The sequence below is a fragment of the Notamacropus eugenii genome, chromosome 5 (genome assembly GCF_028372415.1).
Source record: "Notamacropus eugenii isolate mMacEug1 chromosome 5, mMacEug1.pri_v2, whole genome shotgun sequence".
Lineage (NCBI taxonomy): Eukaryota > Metazoa > Chordata > Mammalia > Diprotodontia > Macropodidae > Notamacropus > Notamacropus eugenii.
In genome coordinates this window covers 201,228,442-201,246,478 of record NC_092876.1, presented here as the reverse complement: position 1 = coordinate 201,246,478, position 18,037 = coordinate 201,228,442, and the positions used below count along the sequence as shown (strand labels likewise).

At 37.0% G+C, this 18,037-nt stretch overlaps 1 protein-coding gene across 9 annotated transcripts in view; it reads right to left on the bottom strand.

Moving 5' to 3' along the window:
- The window catches only part of FRY (FRY microtubule binding protein), a 566,260-nt gene that overhangs the window by 114,754 nt on the left and 433,469 nt on the right, over positions 1-18,037 (bottom strand). For all 9 annotated transcript variants that reach the window (XM_072611868.1, XM_072611863.1, XM_072611870.1 and 6 more), the window contains 10 exons: positions 17,197-17,379; positions 14,200-14,286; positions 11,904-12,163; positions 11,446-11,635; positions 10,297-10,421; positions 6,131-6,188; positions 5,251-5,342; positions 4,867-5,039; positions 2,874-3,034; positions 1,518-1,628 (listed from right to left, as the gene is read on the bottom strand). In XM_072611868.1, coding sequence (XP_072467969.1) covers positions 1,518-1,628; positions 2,874-3,034; positions 4,867-5,039; positions 5,251-5,342; positions 6,131-6,188; positions 10,297-10,421; positions 11,446-11,635; positions 11,904-12,163; positions 14,200-14,286; positions 17,197-17,379 — 1,440 coding nt within the window. The remainder of the gene's footprint in view (positions 1-1,517; positions 1,629-2,873; positions 3,035-4,866; positions 5,040-5,250; positions 5,343-6,130; positions 6,189-10,296; positions 10,422-11,445; positions 11,636-11,903; positions 12,164-14,199; positions 14,287-17,196; positions 17,380-18,037) is intronic.

Genomic DNA, 18,037 nt, shown 5'->3' with positions numbered 1-18,037 from the left:
TAAAACAACTAGGTGCCATATGCCAAGCTGGTAAAAAAAATTATTTTTTGTCCTCTCTTCTCCATTCCTGCCTGTCATTGTCCTCATGTCTATTTAATATTAGTTTTTCACACTTTAGTAGGGCGGTAGATCATCTTTTCTACAAGTTCTAGAATCTGTATTCTATTTTGCTTTACTGTAAGACCTTCTCCCTTCCCTCTGTCCTAAGACTCCGAGTGTCCATTTTCACCATCCTCTTTTTCTTCTTCTAGCCTACTATCCTGAATCTTCATTATCCCTTAGTCTGGATCTCCCTTCTTTCTTTTCCATTCCTTTGGAAAGAGAGTCTAGGAAATCTAGGTTGTTCTGGACTCTTGATTAAGCTGTTTTATAATGAACTGTGTCTGTATGAATGCAAATGTTTATGAGTACTTGGGCAATTGTGTGTGAGAGCAGGGATTGGATAGCTTACTGAAAGGAAACATGTAAACACTTTTTAAAAATTTATATATTTTTTATAGATTTATAGATACTGACATTTATAGATACTAACAAAGATAAAAGAAAACCTGTTAAACTTTGATTTGCTAAATTATCATGTAGCACACTAACCATTAGGCATATAATTAAATGTTTTATCGTATGTATTCAGGTAGGTTAACTTTACTGTAAGTTCTATTTGATTACAACACTAAGCCCTGCTCACATGTGATCAGTCATAGTATTTGTAGTTTATGTAGCATGACTGTACTTAGAGCATAAAACATGGCGGGAATATTGTTTATGAATTTAATTACTAGGCATTACCTACAAGTGGTTCATCTGTCAATATTTGAAAAAAATGATAACAATATTCAGGGTCCTTCCTTTTCATTAGAATCTTTAATTAGTATTAAACATGAGTTAATCTAAAGATAATGAAAAGATTAAATGATGGTTACAGAAATGCTTTCAAACATCATAAAGTTGATTTATATATGTTTGTTCAGAACAGACCTAGAAACTATTATCTGTGACCTTCTTTTCCCTTTCAACTAGCAAGTTTAAAATTTTTTTAATTTTTTGCCTCCACCTAAAGTTTATATACTTGCCATTTTGTCTTCATTAGCAATGGATGTGAGGGAGAAAAAAATGAAGGTTGCTTTACTTACTTCCAGGGTCTAGAAGCAGATGAGAATGCTATGTAGGATGGAGCTCTTACAAAGGAGAACTCAATTAATTTTGGCACTTGGCCGATACCCCTGATTTGCTACTTAGCAGCAGATAAAAACTCATCATATCTTTGCAACGCACTTGACAATAGTTTATCATATTAAAATAGCAACTAATATAGACAGAGGTAGAAAAACAGTAAGCATTCCCCATGCAAAACTTCATTCTTCTAACGTGACTTGATGTTGTATATAACAGAAGCCACTTAAATGCTTGCAACAGGCTGATGGGTTTGTTTTGGAAGTAATGAAGAAAACTGTTTACAGTTCTCAAGAACTTAATAGGACAAAATACAAAACATATTTTAAAATAAGGCAGCTACTTACTCGTAAATCTTGACAAGCCAGAATGTTGTCAAGCCATTTGTACAGATAGCCATCTGGGGAAAGGCCCACATTGTCAAAAACTGGACCACAGCACAGCACTGCTGACATCGCCTAAAAATAAAAAAATAGAGAGAAATACAGAGGTAAGATCAGGGCTTTGTAAAGTCTTGGATATTCTTAGTGATATTTGATTGAATCTACTAAGCAATCTTGAAAGAAAGCTTAGATTTATAATTTATGAGGACCATCTGAAGCACTGTAAGTATTTGCTATGTCTTAAAATATTCCCTAGTTAATCCTACCACCAAATGTCAGGCCCTAAATTTTCAGCCCTTTATAAATGATCCATTCACTTAAAGGGTATGCATTTTTGTGGTTTTATCTAGACTTAGTGAGGAAGTGACATTCCAAATGCAATGATTATTTCTTGGCACTTCAAAGAAAATGGACTTTGGCTAAACAGTTTCCAGTCAATGGACTCTGAACATCAGAGGAGTTTTTTTGGGGGGAGTGGGAGCAGACCATTGGTATACGGAACTCCCAGGGGAGGAAACTCCCTCCACTAACACAGATCAGTACTAGCTCTTCGACTTAAATTAGTCTTAATGAGGGCAAATGGCCTAGACATTGTACAATCAGTGTGTGTCAGAGGGAGGAGCTGAACCTAGGTCTTCCTGCCTCTGAAGACAGTTCTTGAGATCCAGTAGGCCACACTATTTCTTTATAAGTAGAATATGAGTTTTAAAATTTGGCTTGGATAATGAACATTTAACCAATAAACTTAAAGGGTTAACTACAGAAAAGAAAAATTCTTGACATTTATTTAGAAAAACTGATGAACTGTTAAAGCTGGCACATTTGAGGCAGGGTGCAACTCTAAGTGTATGTGTGTGTGCATACACACATGTATATGCATGTAAATGAACACAATGCATATACAGATGTGTATATATACATTTATGCATGAACAAATGTATATATGCACATACCCATAATACAATACACATATCCACATACATATGTATGCATATATATTTTTATGTACATCTGCTTCTGATGTCTCATCATGGCCTGGAGATGACCCTGGATGAGGTGTAACTTCTAAAACATACTATCAGGTTGCAAAGACTCTAAGCACAGACCTGAGGACCAGCTCAGATGAGATCAGAAAGACATTTTTTGACCATAACAGCTCAAGAAAATAGTCAACTAAAAAGTGATGGGATTTGCAAGGTGGAAAGCATCCCCACATTGATGTAATCTTGGATTTTTTAAAAATATAAACTCACATCTTATGAGTATTTTCCTAGAAAAGAGATAGTAGCATTTCATAGTAAGGAAAAGACAATTACCTACCTTTAACGCGCAATACTGGTATCTTGTTATCTGATGATTTCTATCACTGTAACGATCCAGAGGTGTGAACATAATGCTGAAGGGTCCTGCCCATTGACTAAATAAGATGAAGAGATGGTGCCTCAAACTTTGCTGGGGGAAGAGAAATCTTCTGTGATGAACTGGGGAATGAAACAGTGCAGTCTGAGCCCTCACAATACATATATTTCAAGTTTTTAGAAAAGTAAAAAAAATGGCAAATTAAAAATTTCTTTAGCTTATACAACATTTGTTTCATGAAACAAGACTATGAAAAACTTAGGTCTTCTTTTCACTTACTTTTGCACATAATTTCCCTTAATGCCCAAGGTAGTGAGCAGTAGATACCAAAAAAAAAAAAAACAAAAAAAACCTGACACCTTTACATGGTCCTTGGACTACCTACTAAAAAAAAACTGGCACCTTTACATGGTCCTTGGACTACCTACTCCACTGCTATCCCCTTAGGATTTCTGGATCTTTCCATCTGCTTCATGGCTGAATCTTCTTTTATATATGTTGTTTTCCTTGATTAGAGTATGATCTCCTTGAAAGCAAGGCTTTTCTTGATTTTTTTCTTTCTCTCTCTCCTTCCCTCCCTCCCTTCCTCCCTTCCTTCCAATATGAGACTCCACATGTGCTCTAGGGCCAAATACAACAGAAATGCTTGTTCTGCATGTTAAACTACACTTAATGCATCCTAGGATGGCATTACCTTTATTGGTTTCCATGTTACGTTAGTTAGCTCATATCAAATTTTTAATCTCCTAAAACTAACAGATTCTTTATTAGAAGTTGTTGTTTTGTCACACCTTTCCCAATATATACTTCTGAGGTTGACTTTTTGAAGCCAAATGTCAACTTTACATTTATCACCTCCCCTCTCATTAAATGTGACCCATCATTCTAGCTTGTTCTGATATTTTTGATCCTGACTCTGTCATCTACCATGGTAACTATCACACTAGGCACATCTGACAAGTCATCTATGCCTTCACTGATAAATGTCAGTGATAAAATGTTGATGAGCCCAAGGTCAAGGCCAGAGCTCTTAACTACTCTTTACTCCAAGTTGACATTAATAAGTACTATTAAGTACTTAAGAGTAATAAGTAACCCATTAATAAATGCTAAGTGCTCCTTGGAACTAACCATTTGAGCAAATGTCTACTATGTTTAATGATTTGAATAAGGTCACATAGCTAGGAAGTGACAGAGTCAGACTCCAACTCACACCTTCTGACTTAAAGTCCAATATTCTTTCAATTACACCACATTAAAGCTGTGTCCACACACAATAGGTCCACACCAAAACAATAGGTCCCCAAGTGAAACTTTTAGCCAAGTACTTGTGTATATACTATGACAACCCCTCCCTGCTTATCCTCCCTTTCATTTATGTGACTAGTTTATTTTCATTTTTTGTTGAACTGACCACTTTAAACCTGAATCTTCTTGTTCAGTTTGGATCTCTTTTATAGTTACTTGATCTGATAGAGAGATTCTATTTAACCATGTAACAATAATTATAATGAGGAACTTAATAAAACACAAAATAGAAACTTTGGCTTCTTTGTTGACTATGGCTAGAACCCGACTGTAAGAATTAAGTTGAAGTGACTAAGACATTATCACAATGAGACCAAGAAGAAAAAAACAACACAAAATTCACAGTCTCTCCAGAGGCTTTCCTTTGAATGAGTTCTTTCCTATTGAAATCACACAGGTTCTTTATTTCACACAGGAACTAAAACAAAGGACAAAAATAACAAGAAAAAGACAAAGTCAAATTAATTCATTATTGCTCTCTCTCCATTTCTCTTCAATTGCTGCAATCTGTTCTCGCTGGCACTTCTGACTGTCCAAAAAAATAAATAAAACACTTCCATCCAGCCCTGAGCCACACAGAGGCAAAAGGGGAACAAAAATGATGTTTCAAGTGAACAGTGCAACACTCATTGGTGTATCACTTTACCTGGAACACACTGAATTAAGTTGGCTATCATAGCACTGAAATGGGCTCGGATGTCTTTGAGAATTTCAACCTCTTTGTCATTTTCAGCCTCAAGCAGCATCCGAGTCAAGTCCACGTATTCTAAGAACAAAGCTCCGAGTGCTAACGTGTCCCGCTCCAAGGCTCCATTGGTGCTAGAATGAAGGAGAATTGAAGCTTTTAGACAGCGCCCTATCAGGGTAGTAAGTTCTGCAGTGAAGAATCAACTATCAAACCCAAGGAAGTTTGTTGACCTTCCCAGGATATAAACACCCCCTTTTCCGTTTTTAGAAATATTCTAGGCAATAGTGAAAAATGAGATCACCAAATGGAAAAGGTGACTGCTCTGGGTGATCATGACCTTACCTGTCACTTATCACACCTGCATCTGCAAGAAGCTCAAAAATTCTCAGCAGCTGGAGTCTTAGTAGATCCCGCCTTTCTCGGCGTTTCTTGTTCTGTTTAAGAGGAGGTCACATTCAAAACCATATACAAAACGTTGCCTCAGAAAATCAAATATATCTTAGAAGGGCAGTAATAATAGTAATCCAATCATACTCATTTTTCTAAACCTAACAAGTGATGTGCATTTATTTTTCTGCCTACCTAATCCTTACAGAAAAGGTTTGCTATGATAAGGCTGTTGGAAAAGGGGAGATAATGGGGATCAGATAATACTTCCCCAATAAATATTTATAAGACAAAAATGTTAGGACTTAACTGGTCTCACTCACCAGATGGGGACCAGCGTTTTTTTGGGGGACTACTACGTATTTTTCTATAACTAGATCTGCAATTTAGCTAGAATAGGGAAGAACTTTCAGGTGAGGAATTTTCACTACCAGTGCAGACTAACATCTTATCTGCATCTTCCAATGGAGTATTTCCCACCCTGGTCCTTTCCTATGAAAAACACAAACATACAGTAAGCTCCCAAGGTCAATCCCAAACTTAAGAGCCTCAATTCAATGAATAAAGTCGCAATTTATTATTTATGTGACTATTGAAGTATATTGCTCTACTAATTTTAGGGCCTATCACCTTTGAGAAGAGGAATTATGTCAAAATGGGTGCTCAATGAATGCTGAAATGTCTCTACCGTTAGAAAAAGAATAGAAATAAAAAATGGTGAGAGTCATTGCCAATTTCATGCCTATGTACTTCTGTTTTTGAAGGCTCACTTCACTGCATTTCACTTTATAAAAGTGCCTAAAGCAAGCCAAGATGCTAATCCAATTACACTTACTTCTGGTCTTCGCTCTAATGCTTCTTTCATTAATGGATGGAGCTCTTCTACCAATTCTCTGAAGAAAAAAAACAAAAACCCCAAACCATCATCCATCACTATAAAAAATGGCAGGGATCATGCTATAAACTACGGGGAATGAAACTGCCCTGCCTTCTTTGTGGGGTTGTTGTGGTGAAACAGGTATGTATAATTAAAGGACAGGGACTGGAATTACAATTTCAGTGGCATAGAAGAGATGCCCTCTAACAAAGTCATTCAGTGCCTTTTCTGAGACTTCTAGTCTTAAGAATTGTCCAGAACACCAAGAATAACAATTGCTCAATTTACAGATTTGCCCAGGGTCTCACAATCAGTATGTAGCAAACACACACGCAGCCATTCTGTCTCATAAATATTAAAGGCTTCAAAAATTGTATTAAAACAATTATTAAGACTATGATCACTGGAACCAAGTTCATATTCAATATTCCCATGCACCTGCCCCTTTCCTATATTCACTTTTTCTTAAAAAAAAAATCTTAGATTTAATCTCTTTGCTTCGTCGTTTCTTAATTAGACACTAAGTTCCTTGAGGGTCAGGCCCAAGTAAGACAGTTAATTTGTTGTTGCTGCTTAGTCATTCAATCATGTTTGACTCTCCATGACCCCATTTGGAGTTTTCTTGGCAAAGATACTCGAGTGGTTTGCCGTTTGCTTCTCCAGCTCATTGTACAGACTTGCCCAGGGCCACAGAGGTAGGCTTTGAACTCATATCTTTCTGACTCCAGGCTCAGTGCTCCATCGAGTCTCCCCAGTGCTAACACACAGGCTATCAGTAACATATTTTCATTAGCTCCTTATCTGTAACCTACTGATTTTTTATCAAAGAAGAAAAATAAGTTGAGGTTTAGATTTAAAAGCATTGAAATTTTAAAAAATTTTACCAAAACTGTTATGAATCTGACATCCACCATGCCATCTAGCTGCCCCATAGTCAGTGAATAAGCATTTATTTTTAAGCAGTCACTGTATGTCTGGTATCGTGCTAGGCAAAGAAGATACAAAGAAAGGAAAATCCCCCACAACACCCCATCTTTACTCTTGAGGAGTTTACATGTTAACAGGAGAGACAATATGTAAGTGACTAGAGACATTGAAGATATTTTCAGAGTTAAGGTCTCTGAGTCCTGAAGGAAGCCAGAGAAACTAAAGTAGAGGTGAGGGGGTAGAACACTAGGCATGTGTGATAACCAATGCAAAGGCATGTAGATGGGAGACAGTGCTGGAGGGTAGGGACAGCAGCAACTGCCCCAATGTATCTGGATTTCAGAGGAGGCAGGGGTTACCAAAGTGGAAGAAGACTGGAAGGGTATGAAGGGCTAGGGTTGTGAAGAGGTTTGAATGCCAAATGAACTTTACATTTGATTCTGAAGGTAACAGGGAGATTCTAGAAGTGTGTGTGCATGTGTGTGCATGCGTATGCATGTGTGTGTGTGTGGGAGGGGATATGGACAGACCGATACTTCAGAAAAATAATTTTGGCAGGTAGGTGGAGACTGGACCAGAGTGGAGAGAGACATGAGGCAGGGAGACCATTTCTAAGGCTGTTCAAAAGCTCAGATAAGAGGAAATGAGGTGGTGTACAAATCATACATTTTTATATTTTTTATTGCCTCTAGAGTTGAAAGCACAAAGTAGGCCTCAAGATGTACTTGTTTGCTTGATTTTTAAGGGCTAGAGTATCCCAATGAAAAATTACTCCATATAATACTTACTATGATATGGTTTAGGGTGGGGATCGGGAACCTGCGGCTTTGAGGCCACTTGTGGCCATCTATGTCCTCAAGGGTGGCCTTTTGACTGAATCCATACACCCCTGGTTTAGGGGGAATCTGCCTATGGGTCTGCTTTTTTAATATCATCTTTAATACTTCAGTCAGTAAATTTCCTTAATTTAACTATGAGATGGATTCATGAGATACCAGAATCAACATACCACAGGAAACAGTTCTGTCTCCTATGTAGAAAAATACCTATAACTTACTTGGTCCCATGTCATATATTCTAGATGATAAACTTTCAGTTTTGATGAGTCTATTGTCCCTGAATCTCAGATTTGTATTAATTTATTGAATTATTAGATAAAAGGTAAATCATTTGTAAATGGCAACGGGAACAAAGTTACCAGAACTGGGGTGCATAGGTGGCATGAATGAAAACCATGTTCAGACAAGGGTCCAGTTATTTTGTCTCTATTATGTCAGACACCTGAACATGTGGGAACTTAAGGACTTTTTAAATGTTCTGAGGGCTTTAGAGATACAGCCTCAGATGGTAAATCACAGGATTAGATATGCTACAATTTTCTCATTAAAAGGAATAAATATAATAGTCTCCTTCTATATCATGGTTATGATGAAAGCTAATGAAAACTCTTGTAAGCTTTTTATGACCAACATGCTACTCTTGTTACTGTTACATCTGTATGTTTTGGGCCTTCATCTAGAAGAAAACTCTGGTTAACTTGTACCTCAGTAAAGAGAATCAGAGTTTTGTAGAATATTAAACGGAACTCAGAGATCATCTAGTCTAACTCCCTTATTTTACAGATGAGGAAAGTGAGATCAAGGAAAGGAAGGGACTTGTCCAAGGTCATAGAGCAACCCAGTGGCAGAACTGGTCCTTAAACCTAGGTCTTCTGAGAGGAAAACTAGAATTTTTCTATTACCCCATGCTAACCAGAACTTATAAGATTTTTAAAATTAAAATTTTTCTTTTAAAAAATTTATATTTTATTTTTTCTAATTACATGTAAAAACAATTTTTAACACTTGTTTTTTTAAAAAATTTGAGCTCCCAAATTTCTCCCTCTCACCCCTGCTCCTCCTTGAGAAGGCAAGCAATTTGATTTAAATTATACATGGGCAATCATGCAGTATTTTTTAAAAGGGAAACTCCCTAAACCTAATGGTTATGACAAGTCTTTTGCAACTGCCCCTCTTTTTCTTTAGATCCACCTCTAGTTTCTAAATTACACAATCAAACTTTATTTTTGAAATACGCTTGTACTTCTAGGAGTCTTTTCTTTTCTAATTCTGTGAAAATTTTGGAAAATATTTTATTTTGTTTTCCCTGCTCTGACTGCCTTGGTGAAGTCATCAGGTACCTCCTTGGCAGTTTTCAAAGGCTCTATCACCATTTATCAGGGAGTAGCTATGCTTGGAATCAGGAAAACTTGAGTTCCAATGTGTCTTCAGACATCAGCTGTATCACCCTGGGCAAATCACTTAACCTCTGTATTCCTCAACTTTCTCAAATGTAAAATGGGGATAATAATAGCACCTCCCAGGGTTGTTGTGAGGATCAAATGAGCTAACATTTGTAACGTGCTTGGCATTCAGCCTGGCACATAGCAGGTGCTTAATAAATGCTCATTTAAAAAAAAATGAAGCACTGGATTTATAGCTCACAAGACCTGAGTTCAAATGTGGCCTCAGACCCTTACTAGCAATGTGATCTTGGAAAAATCACTTAACCTCTCTCTCTCAATTGCAGTTCCTTCCTCTACGAAATGGGAATAAGAATATCACCTAACATAGTAGGTTGTTGGAAAGATCCAACAACACAACATGCGCAGCATTCTGCCAACTTTAAAAGTGCTACACAGACTCCAGCTACTGCTACTATTTACTGTTAGTAGAGGGCATTTTTTTACACTCGTGCTTCAGATGGCCATGGAGGTCTTCTCTCACTCTGAAATTCTATCTTTCTTTGAGATGATGTGCACTTTGTATTTTTATGAAGACCCCCTTCACAAGTGTATGGCTTCGGCAGAAGACAGCCTGGCTATTTGCCTGAAAGTCCATGTCTGAGTTTCAAAACTCTCAGCTTTCTTCTGAGAGAAAAAAATGTTTCATTTTTCAAAAGACACCATTACAAGATAATTGTAACAATGAAGCTATAATGCCTAAAATTTAAATGTGCATGGGGTAGCCAAGTGGCAAGCAAAGAGGGCTTGCTCAATCACAAAACTGAAGCAAGTCACTGGAGGCAAAACCTGCAAACTCTCAGGGCCTATGCACCCATGAATGACAAATGAGATGACTTAATATACAGCCAATGTAAAACAAGGCTATGAAAACAGCACACTGTTGGAATTTAAAACATCAGTTTGAGCACCGTACCTGAAAACAAGTGAATTTGTTCTTCCGAATCCTAATACCAGAGATTCTGTGATTTCAATGCTTTCAAGTCTCATCAAAGGCACCAATTGTTTCAACAGAACTCCCACAGATGGGGTTCCTACAACCTAAAAAGTATTTATTAAAAGTGAAAAAGGTAACATGTTAACTCAAGAGTTAACTCAACTGAAAGAATAAACACTTATTTAGATTTCAAAACACTGAATCATATTCCAAGGTGTTGCCATAACTTAAGGAACACAAATTAAATACAGCATGGTGGCTCCCTCCCAACTTGGGAAAGTCTACAATCTCATGGATGCTTACTGATGGTAGGTTCCCATTAACTCAAAGCATGAGTAATATTGTAGCATGGTGATCTTATTTTTATTTTCAAAATCTGCAAAGTAATCATTGATCAAATAGTCTAATTAAGGAATATCTTAGGATAAAAATCAAGTCCACAGGATGGAAATTTAGGGTTGTAATAACTGCAATGAGAGCCAGCCACAGTATAATTGCCTCAAAGCCAGGGAGAACTTGGGTTTAAATTCTGCCTCTGACGCCTGTTGACTATGTGACTCTGTAACCTCTCAGTGCTCTGGGTCTGAGATATCAAACTGGAAAAGTCCTTAGTGAGCAGGAACCAGACTGAAATATAAAGTGGAAAATGTGTAACAAAATCAATAAGAACACAAAACATAGATAATGTAAATTTGTGGTTTTCTAAGTTAATATGACTTCCACAAGAATCCCTTTGTATTTTGAGTTAGACACCACTGGTTTCTAACACTGTAAATTGCAAAGAATGCATTGACATGTTGAACGCTGGCAGAGGGAGTTGGAATCCTAAGTTCAGTCCTATTCCCCATTTCTTATAAATGCAAGAGTGCCAGTAAGTCACTCAGCAGTATTTTAAGAAAAATTCAACACTTTTGCATCTTCGTTTCTCTGCTTATCCTAGAAGGAAAACATCAGGTTTATTCTTATAAATTCTTGGGACAAGAGCTCAGGCCAGTGTAGTTTGCAAATGTGTAGGATGAGATGCTCATGCTACAGTCCCAAGGACAGGTTCAGTGCAACTTGCCCTGTGAATCTAGGTGAATGATCCAAAAATCAATGAAATCATGCCTCTGGAGCATGCCATGTCACCTTGTTATCGTAGCTCATGGTGCCATCTGGAGTTGTAGCCAGAATTTCAGGCGTAGATGCCCGCAAGTGTCCAGGGCTCATAATACTGGGTTTGGCGACTCCAAAACAAAGAATCAGGTAATTTCTCCACAAGGTAACATAGTTGTCCCCACTACTGGCAGTGCTGGTTTTCTTTGCATTAATGGGACTACTGCAGATATTTAGAAAAAATGACAATGAAGTCCAGTTTCCTGGTTATCAGAGATATCAGATATTAAATGAATACAAATTTCAAACACTCATATTGGTTAACTAGGGAAAAAACATCATTTATAACTGGAAAAATGAAAAATAAAGGTTTAATTTTATTTTACTGAGCAAAGAGAGCCCTATGACAGTTCTCAGTTTCTCACTGAAAATGATGAGGCATTTAGTTAGAGAATACTATCATGGAAAAGTGTATATAGGAATATACTCACTTTGGATCCACCAAGGGCATCACCAACTGAAGTCTGGTAAAAGCATAAGGCCAGGCATAGCTGAGTGCAGTTGGACAGTGCTTAGGTAAATTCTCTTGTCTAAGGAAACTGAAGAGGCAAAGAACCCAGGGGTCCTTGACCGACTGGGCAAAGATCCAGACATGGGATGGGCTCTTGACATCATAATGGCTATTTACCAAGACTGCATTCCATTCTACCAACCACTGCAAATCCACATTGTGGTTCAGTGGTAATGTTGCCTGTTGGTAGAAAAAAACCCCAGATATTGTTATCAGGCCATTTTTGACCTCCAAATCCTTCCCTGTATGTCCATCTTGAAAGCTCCCTCTTTCATGACATCCTTCTAGGTCACCTTAACCAGCCAAAAGTGATCACTGTCTTCTCTAAATTCCAAGAGCACTTGGTTTGGGTCAGTTTCATATCACTTCTCATACACTGCTTTTACTCTGTGTCTGTGTGTGCCTTAGCTTAACTAGACTGTAAATTCCTTAGGGCAAAGACTGTTTGTGTGCTCCACACTACAACTGCATGCTACACAATTCCTCCTGCATCCAGTAAAGGTATCTACTGGATGACCAAATGAATCAAATCAGTCAGTGAGGCAAAGTATCATCTTTGTTTCTTTTTCAAAGTTAAAAATTTTTTTCCTACTTTTGTTGATTTTTTTTATATGACCTTAACTTCCAAACATCCCCTCCCTCACAGCAAAGGATAAAAAGAGAGGAAAAAAAGACACAGTTGAATAAAACTAACCAATACATCAACTTGATCTCATAATATACGAAATGTTCTGCATCCAGATTTCCCTGCTTTGGCAGGGAAGGAAAAACGTGACTTTTCTCATCTTTTCTTCAGTGCCAACTTTGGTTATTATAATTACACGGTATTCAGTCTTGGCAAAGTATCATCTTTAAATGATATCATTAATTTTCATGATACTCTTTTAAAACACGACAAATTCTGAAAATCTACCACTCAATTTCTTAATAACCTTAGATACAGTCATGGTAAGTGTTATAATAGCTGATTTTCTCCCTGAATTAGTTTTATTTTTCCCATATGGTAATATTCTTTCCTTCGGCTTAGAGAGGCAATGAAGTGGAATGGCTTTTATTAATGCCATTCCCTTGCATTTCCAAGAAAATGAGCCAACTGATTCTCATCTGGAACTCTGTATTATTTTTGCCCTGTGGCACCAAACCACAAAGTCAGACATTTCAAAACACCTTGGAAGATAAAGAAATTCCTAGATTTTATCATCTTCAAAGTCAGGATGTGAATGTTGAATAGAAAATAAATGAGTCAGAGATTATCAATCTGGTGTTCTTTCTAAGAGACTACATTGCCTTTGGATAAACTCCTGACAGAGTCTAAGTGGGGTACTTAGATATACAAGATTTCTTGGACCTCATGAGTTCCTACATATGATGTTGTTATCCCATTACTTAAAAGAAGTTCATGCATAACCCCAAGTGCTTTGAGGATATACCAGATCTAATTTACACCTGGCACAATATTTTTATTTTGAGAAATACTTAATAAAAGCAGTACCAGTTACTTAATATAGGAATCATACACATCAACATAAAATTTAAGATCATTATTAATGACCTACAGAGAAACAAGGATATTGAAAATATGTTGAGGTTTTGTTTGACCTCTACTAGATAAGACCATGTAAATCTTGCATATGCCTTCAGGTCATATATAAATAGATAGCTATCTTCCAGTTATCTTTAGGCAACTTCTCTGCACTATATGCTTTGTGGACACTTATGGGACTTTTTCTTGCCCAGTGCCCATTATATATGCCTCTTTCAATATCTATCCAAAGTAAGCACAGATTCCAACACTGTACTTTCATTTTAAAAAGGAGATAATAAAATTGTGAGCTGTGCTTGTGCTACTGTTGATTTGCGCAGAAAATTGAGAACTGACTGCATATTTTTAATGGGGAGAATATATTCAGGTGGTGATAAATCAATGTCAAGCTAATAAAATCTCTTGTCAAATTCTTAGAAATTGTAGCTCTCCAAGAAATTAATACTATTGATTCTATGGCGCATGATCAAAGGACAAACTCTAGACTAGTATTAGGAAAGTTGTCCTTGTTTTTTACATGTTGCTAGCAGACTGATAAATTATTCAATAAAAACTCCCAAATTCTTCACAGCATCTTTCTTTGTCTCCATGAATATTTTTTATTTTGGTAGGGAATGCTTTTTTTTTTTTAGTCTGGGAGCCATGCACAATCCACAATCAAATGGGTACTTACTGAATCTGAGACTGCTACATGAATAAAACTTTCAAGAACAGAAGAGCTCAGCTGATCCATGACATCAATCATAGGTCTGTCATCATCCTGTACAAACGGCAGACAATTACATTCCACAGGAAAGTAAATGCATCCCTTGTTCTCCCTACCTTCTCTGTCTAGCTGCTAATGCAGAACTGTCTGGAAGATGGTGATAAGGAATGTGGCTCCTAAGAGAGCTGGGTGGTTGACTCACAAGACAAAACTTGGCATTTTTTTTCTCCCTAAGAAGTCTCTCAAGCTTTAAGTGGTGGTAATTACTGGACACAATTTGTACTTCACTGAAAAAGACATGTACTTGACTGAATTTCATAAAACTTAACACATATTCAAGGGGATTCAAATACTGTATGCTGTTCATGAAAACATTCCTTTATTAATTTTAAGTACCCAGGACAGTGAGTCTAAATATATGCCTCTGAACCCTGAATCTAGAGTACATTTTCTTTAGAGCATTAGATATCTAGCTCTTTTACTAATTCTGTGACTCTGGATAAGTCACTAACTCCTCTCACCAGCCTCAGTTTCCTCATCTGAAAAGTGGGAATAATAAAACTCACATTACCTACTTCAGAGGTTTGTTGTGACTTAAGCGTTTTGTGAGCATTTCAGCACTATATAAACTGAACTATTATTTTCATATTTATCATATTTTAATTTTCCATGTCTACTTATGTGCATCTTTCATTAGCTTCTTGAGAGAACATGATTTTTATTTCATGCCTTATCTGATTTGATGTCTTATTAATCTTTTGTCTTATCTAGTGCTTAGAAGAGCACATCCACAGAGTAGGTGCTTCATAAGTATTGCATGAATGAATTCTTTAGAATATCTACACTGGAGTGTGACCATCCCTTAATGGAGAAGCCCTTGTGGCATTTAGCAACCTGATGACTTTGATATCTTTATACACACACATATGCATATATATACATACACGAATGTCAAATCATGAACTAAATGTTCATGATTTGATGTTGGTCACCTGTTGCTGTTGTGTATAAAGATAACGTGTATATTGCATGGGTTGCACTGCCCAGGGCTCAGCAAAGCATATAATATAATATAATATAATTTAATGCTTGAATATTTGTTGAATTGAATGGAGAGAAGCTTCCTGAAGGATTATATTGGGTATGGAGGTAGGTGGGTGAGGGGTACTGAAGACCATTCTTTCTTGTATGGGTGTTGCACAACTCAAATCCAGCCCTGTCCTCTAAATTTCATAAATCTTAATATACCCTCAAGGGGATCCAAATACTGATACTATATAGTATTCATGAAAACATTCTCTTATCGTTAACTTTAAGTACCTGGAACAATGAATCTAAACACAGTATATATCTGGACCTCTGACCGAGAGCACATTTTCTCTAAGGCATTAGATTTTATTTAATTTTAGTAAGAGATCTGTTATCATGTGTGTAGTAATAGCTTATGTCCCGTACAAGTATTCACTGATCTCCCCTCTCATCCTCTATAGCTGGAAATGATCTTCCCTCTGATCTCTCAGAACTCAGAACCTCTCTTGTGCGTGGATTAGTGGAAAGTCCACTGAAGTTATAAGGAGTCCTGTGTTATCTTAGAGTGACATCAGAGAGTATCAGGCGGCTGGGAGAGCTCAGGGAGAAACTACGGGAGGAGGCTGAGGAGAAAGGTCTTTGCCTTCCTTCACTCAGAATCATGGAATCTCAGAGAGGGGATGAATTCTGGCAGTGTTTGTGACATGCAAGGGAGAATCAAGCAATATAATTATTCTCCAAGAAAGAATTATATACAAAAACCAGTCTTTTCAAAGAATAGGAAAGTTGAACCTTTAAAGTTATTACATAGTGTTTTAGTTGTTTTCCATCATGTCTAATTCTTCACAACCCCTTTGTGGGTTTTGGTTTTTTTTTTGGCAAAGACACTGGAGTAGTTTGCTGTTTCCTTCTTCAGCCAGCTCATTTTACAAATAAGGCAAACTGAGGTAAACAGAGTTAAGTGACTTGCCCAAGGTCACACAGCTAGTTTGTGTCTGAGGCTGGATTTAAACTCATGGGATGAGTCTTCCTGATCCCAGGTACAACTCCAGCTGACTCTGTTGCAGTCAGCTGTACCACGGAGCTGCCTTTTATTTACACAGTGTTACTAATCAGTTTTCATCAACATATTTTCATTAGCTCCTTACGTATAACCTACTGAGTTTTGACTAAAGAAGTAAAATAAGTTAAGGTTTAGATTTAAAAGCACTGGGATTTTAAGAGATCTTACTGAATTTGATATTATTTGATATTTGAATGTTGTGAATTTGATATTATAGTTTTTAGCATGACTAATATAGTTTATTGCATTGATATACTTGATTTTCGTTATTATTGGATATTTAATTAGTGCTGTAGATATGTATTACAGATATCTGTTAATGAGGCAAGATTATCTCTATGCACACACATGCACACATACATGCTCACAGTATTTATATGGTATCCCAAAAGTCTTAGTGCAGTTTTTAACTTTAACAGATGAAAATTGTATTGACTTTGGGACACTACATACATACATACATACATATATGTATGTACCTTTTATGTGAATTGCGCACAACAAGATTAAGAAGAATAAATCTTAATATCTTATCCTTGTTTTTAGGCATACATTTTGTGTCTCCAATTAGACTGTAAAGGGGTCTCCCTCCTCCAACCTGAAAAGCGAAGAAATTTCTTTTTCTTTTATAACTTCCTCATGGAACCTATCACGGTTCTGCGTACACAGTAGGCACTCTGTAAGGGAATGAGTGGTTAGTGTTTGGATTAAATTCTACTGAAGTTTGTGATCTGTGTTTTTTAGTGTGTCATGAGTAAGGTGCGTACAGTCCAACTGAAGACAAGTTGACAGGTTATTTGTAGGGTTTTTTTTTGTTTGTTTTCTGTTAATCTCTGAATTACACCTGAAAATTCAGAAAGAAAATTCCATACCTCTGGCTGCCCCAGTGCAACAAATAAAGCCCGGATTTCTTTGAGTATCAAAACAGCTAATTTGCGTGTGGCCACCTGGAAACTGCATAGTAATACAAGGGCAAATCCTTCCACAGCATGCAATACACTGGAATAAGGACTTCGTTCTGTTGGTATTCTGTGGCTGGATCCATTTGGGATTAGCTGAAATACAACAAGCACAGCCCATTCAGAAAACAAAAACACCATTGGAGGAAGGGAAGATAGTATTATATTTGTCTTTTGGACCATGTAATTCTTTCAAAAACTGACATTGTAACACAGATGCCTGTGAATCCATATATATCAGGGATCCCTTTTTATTGTTCTAGACTAACTTATTTTGCAATGTATTCAACTATTGCCATATATTCAATAACTATTGCTTCTAATGAGAAATATCTTTTTCTAAATACTAATTAATCAACAATCATTTATGAAGTGCTACTATATACCTGACACTAGAGTGGATACTGAAGATAAAAAGACAAAAATGGAACAGTCCCTGTGCTCAAGGAAATGATATTGTATCAGGAAGAGTATATACCAGCAGTTACAAGGTAAATGGGTAAGAGGCGGTATGTAGAAGATAGAGCTTGAAGTGAATCTTGAAGAATACAGATTCCAAAATCATTTTTTGAGACAGAGTCTCACTACTTTGTCCAGGCTAAAAGTGCAGCAGCCACTCACAGGCCTGAACCCACGACTGATCTGTATGGAGACTTCACCTGCTCTGTCTCCAACCTGGGCCAGTTTATTCCTCTTCAGGAGGCCTGGTAGCCCCTGTTCCCAAGGGCTCACCATATTGGTGACAGACTTAATT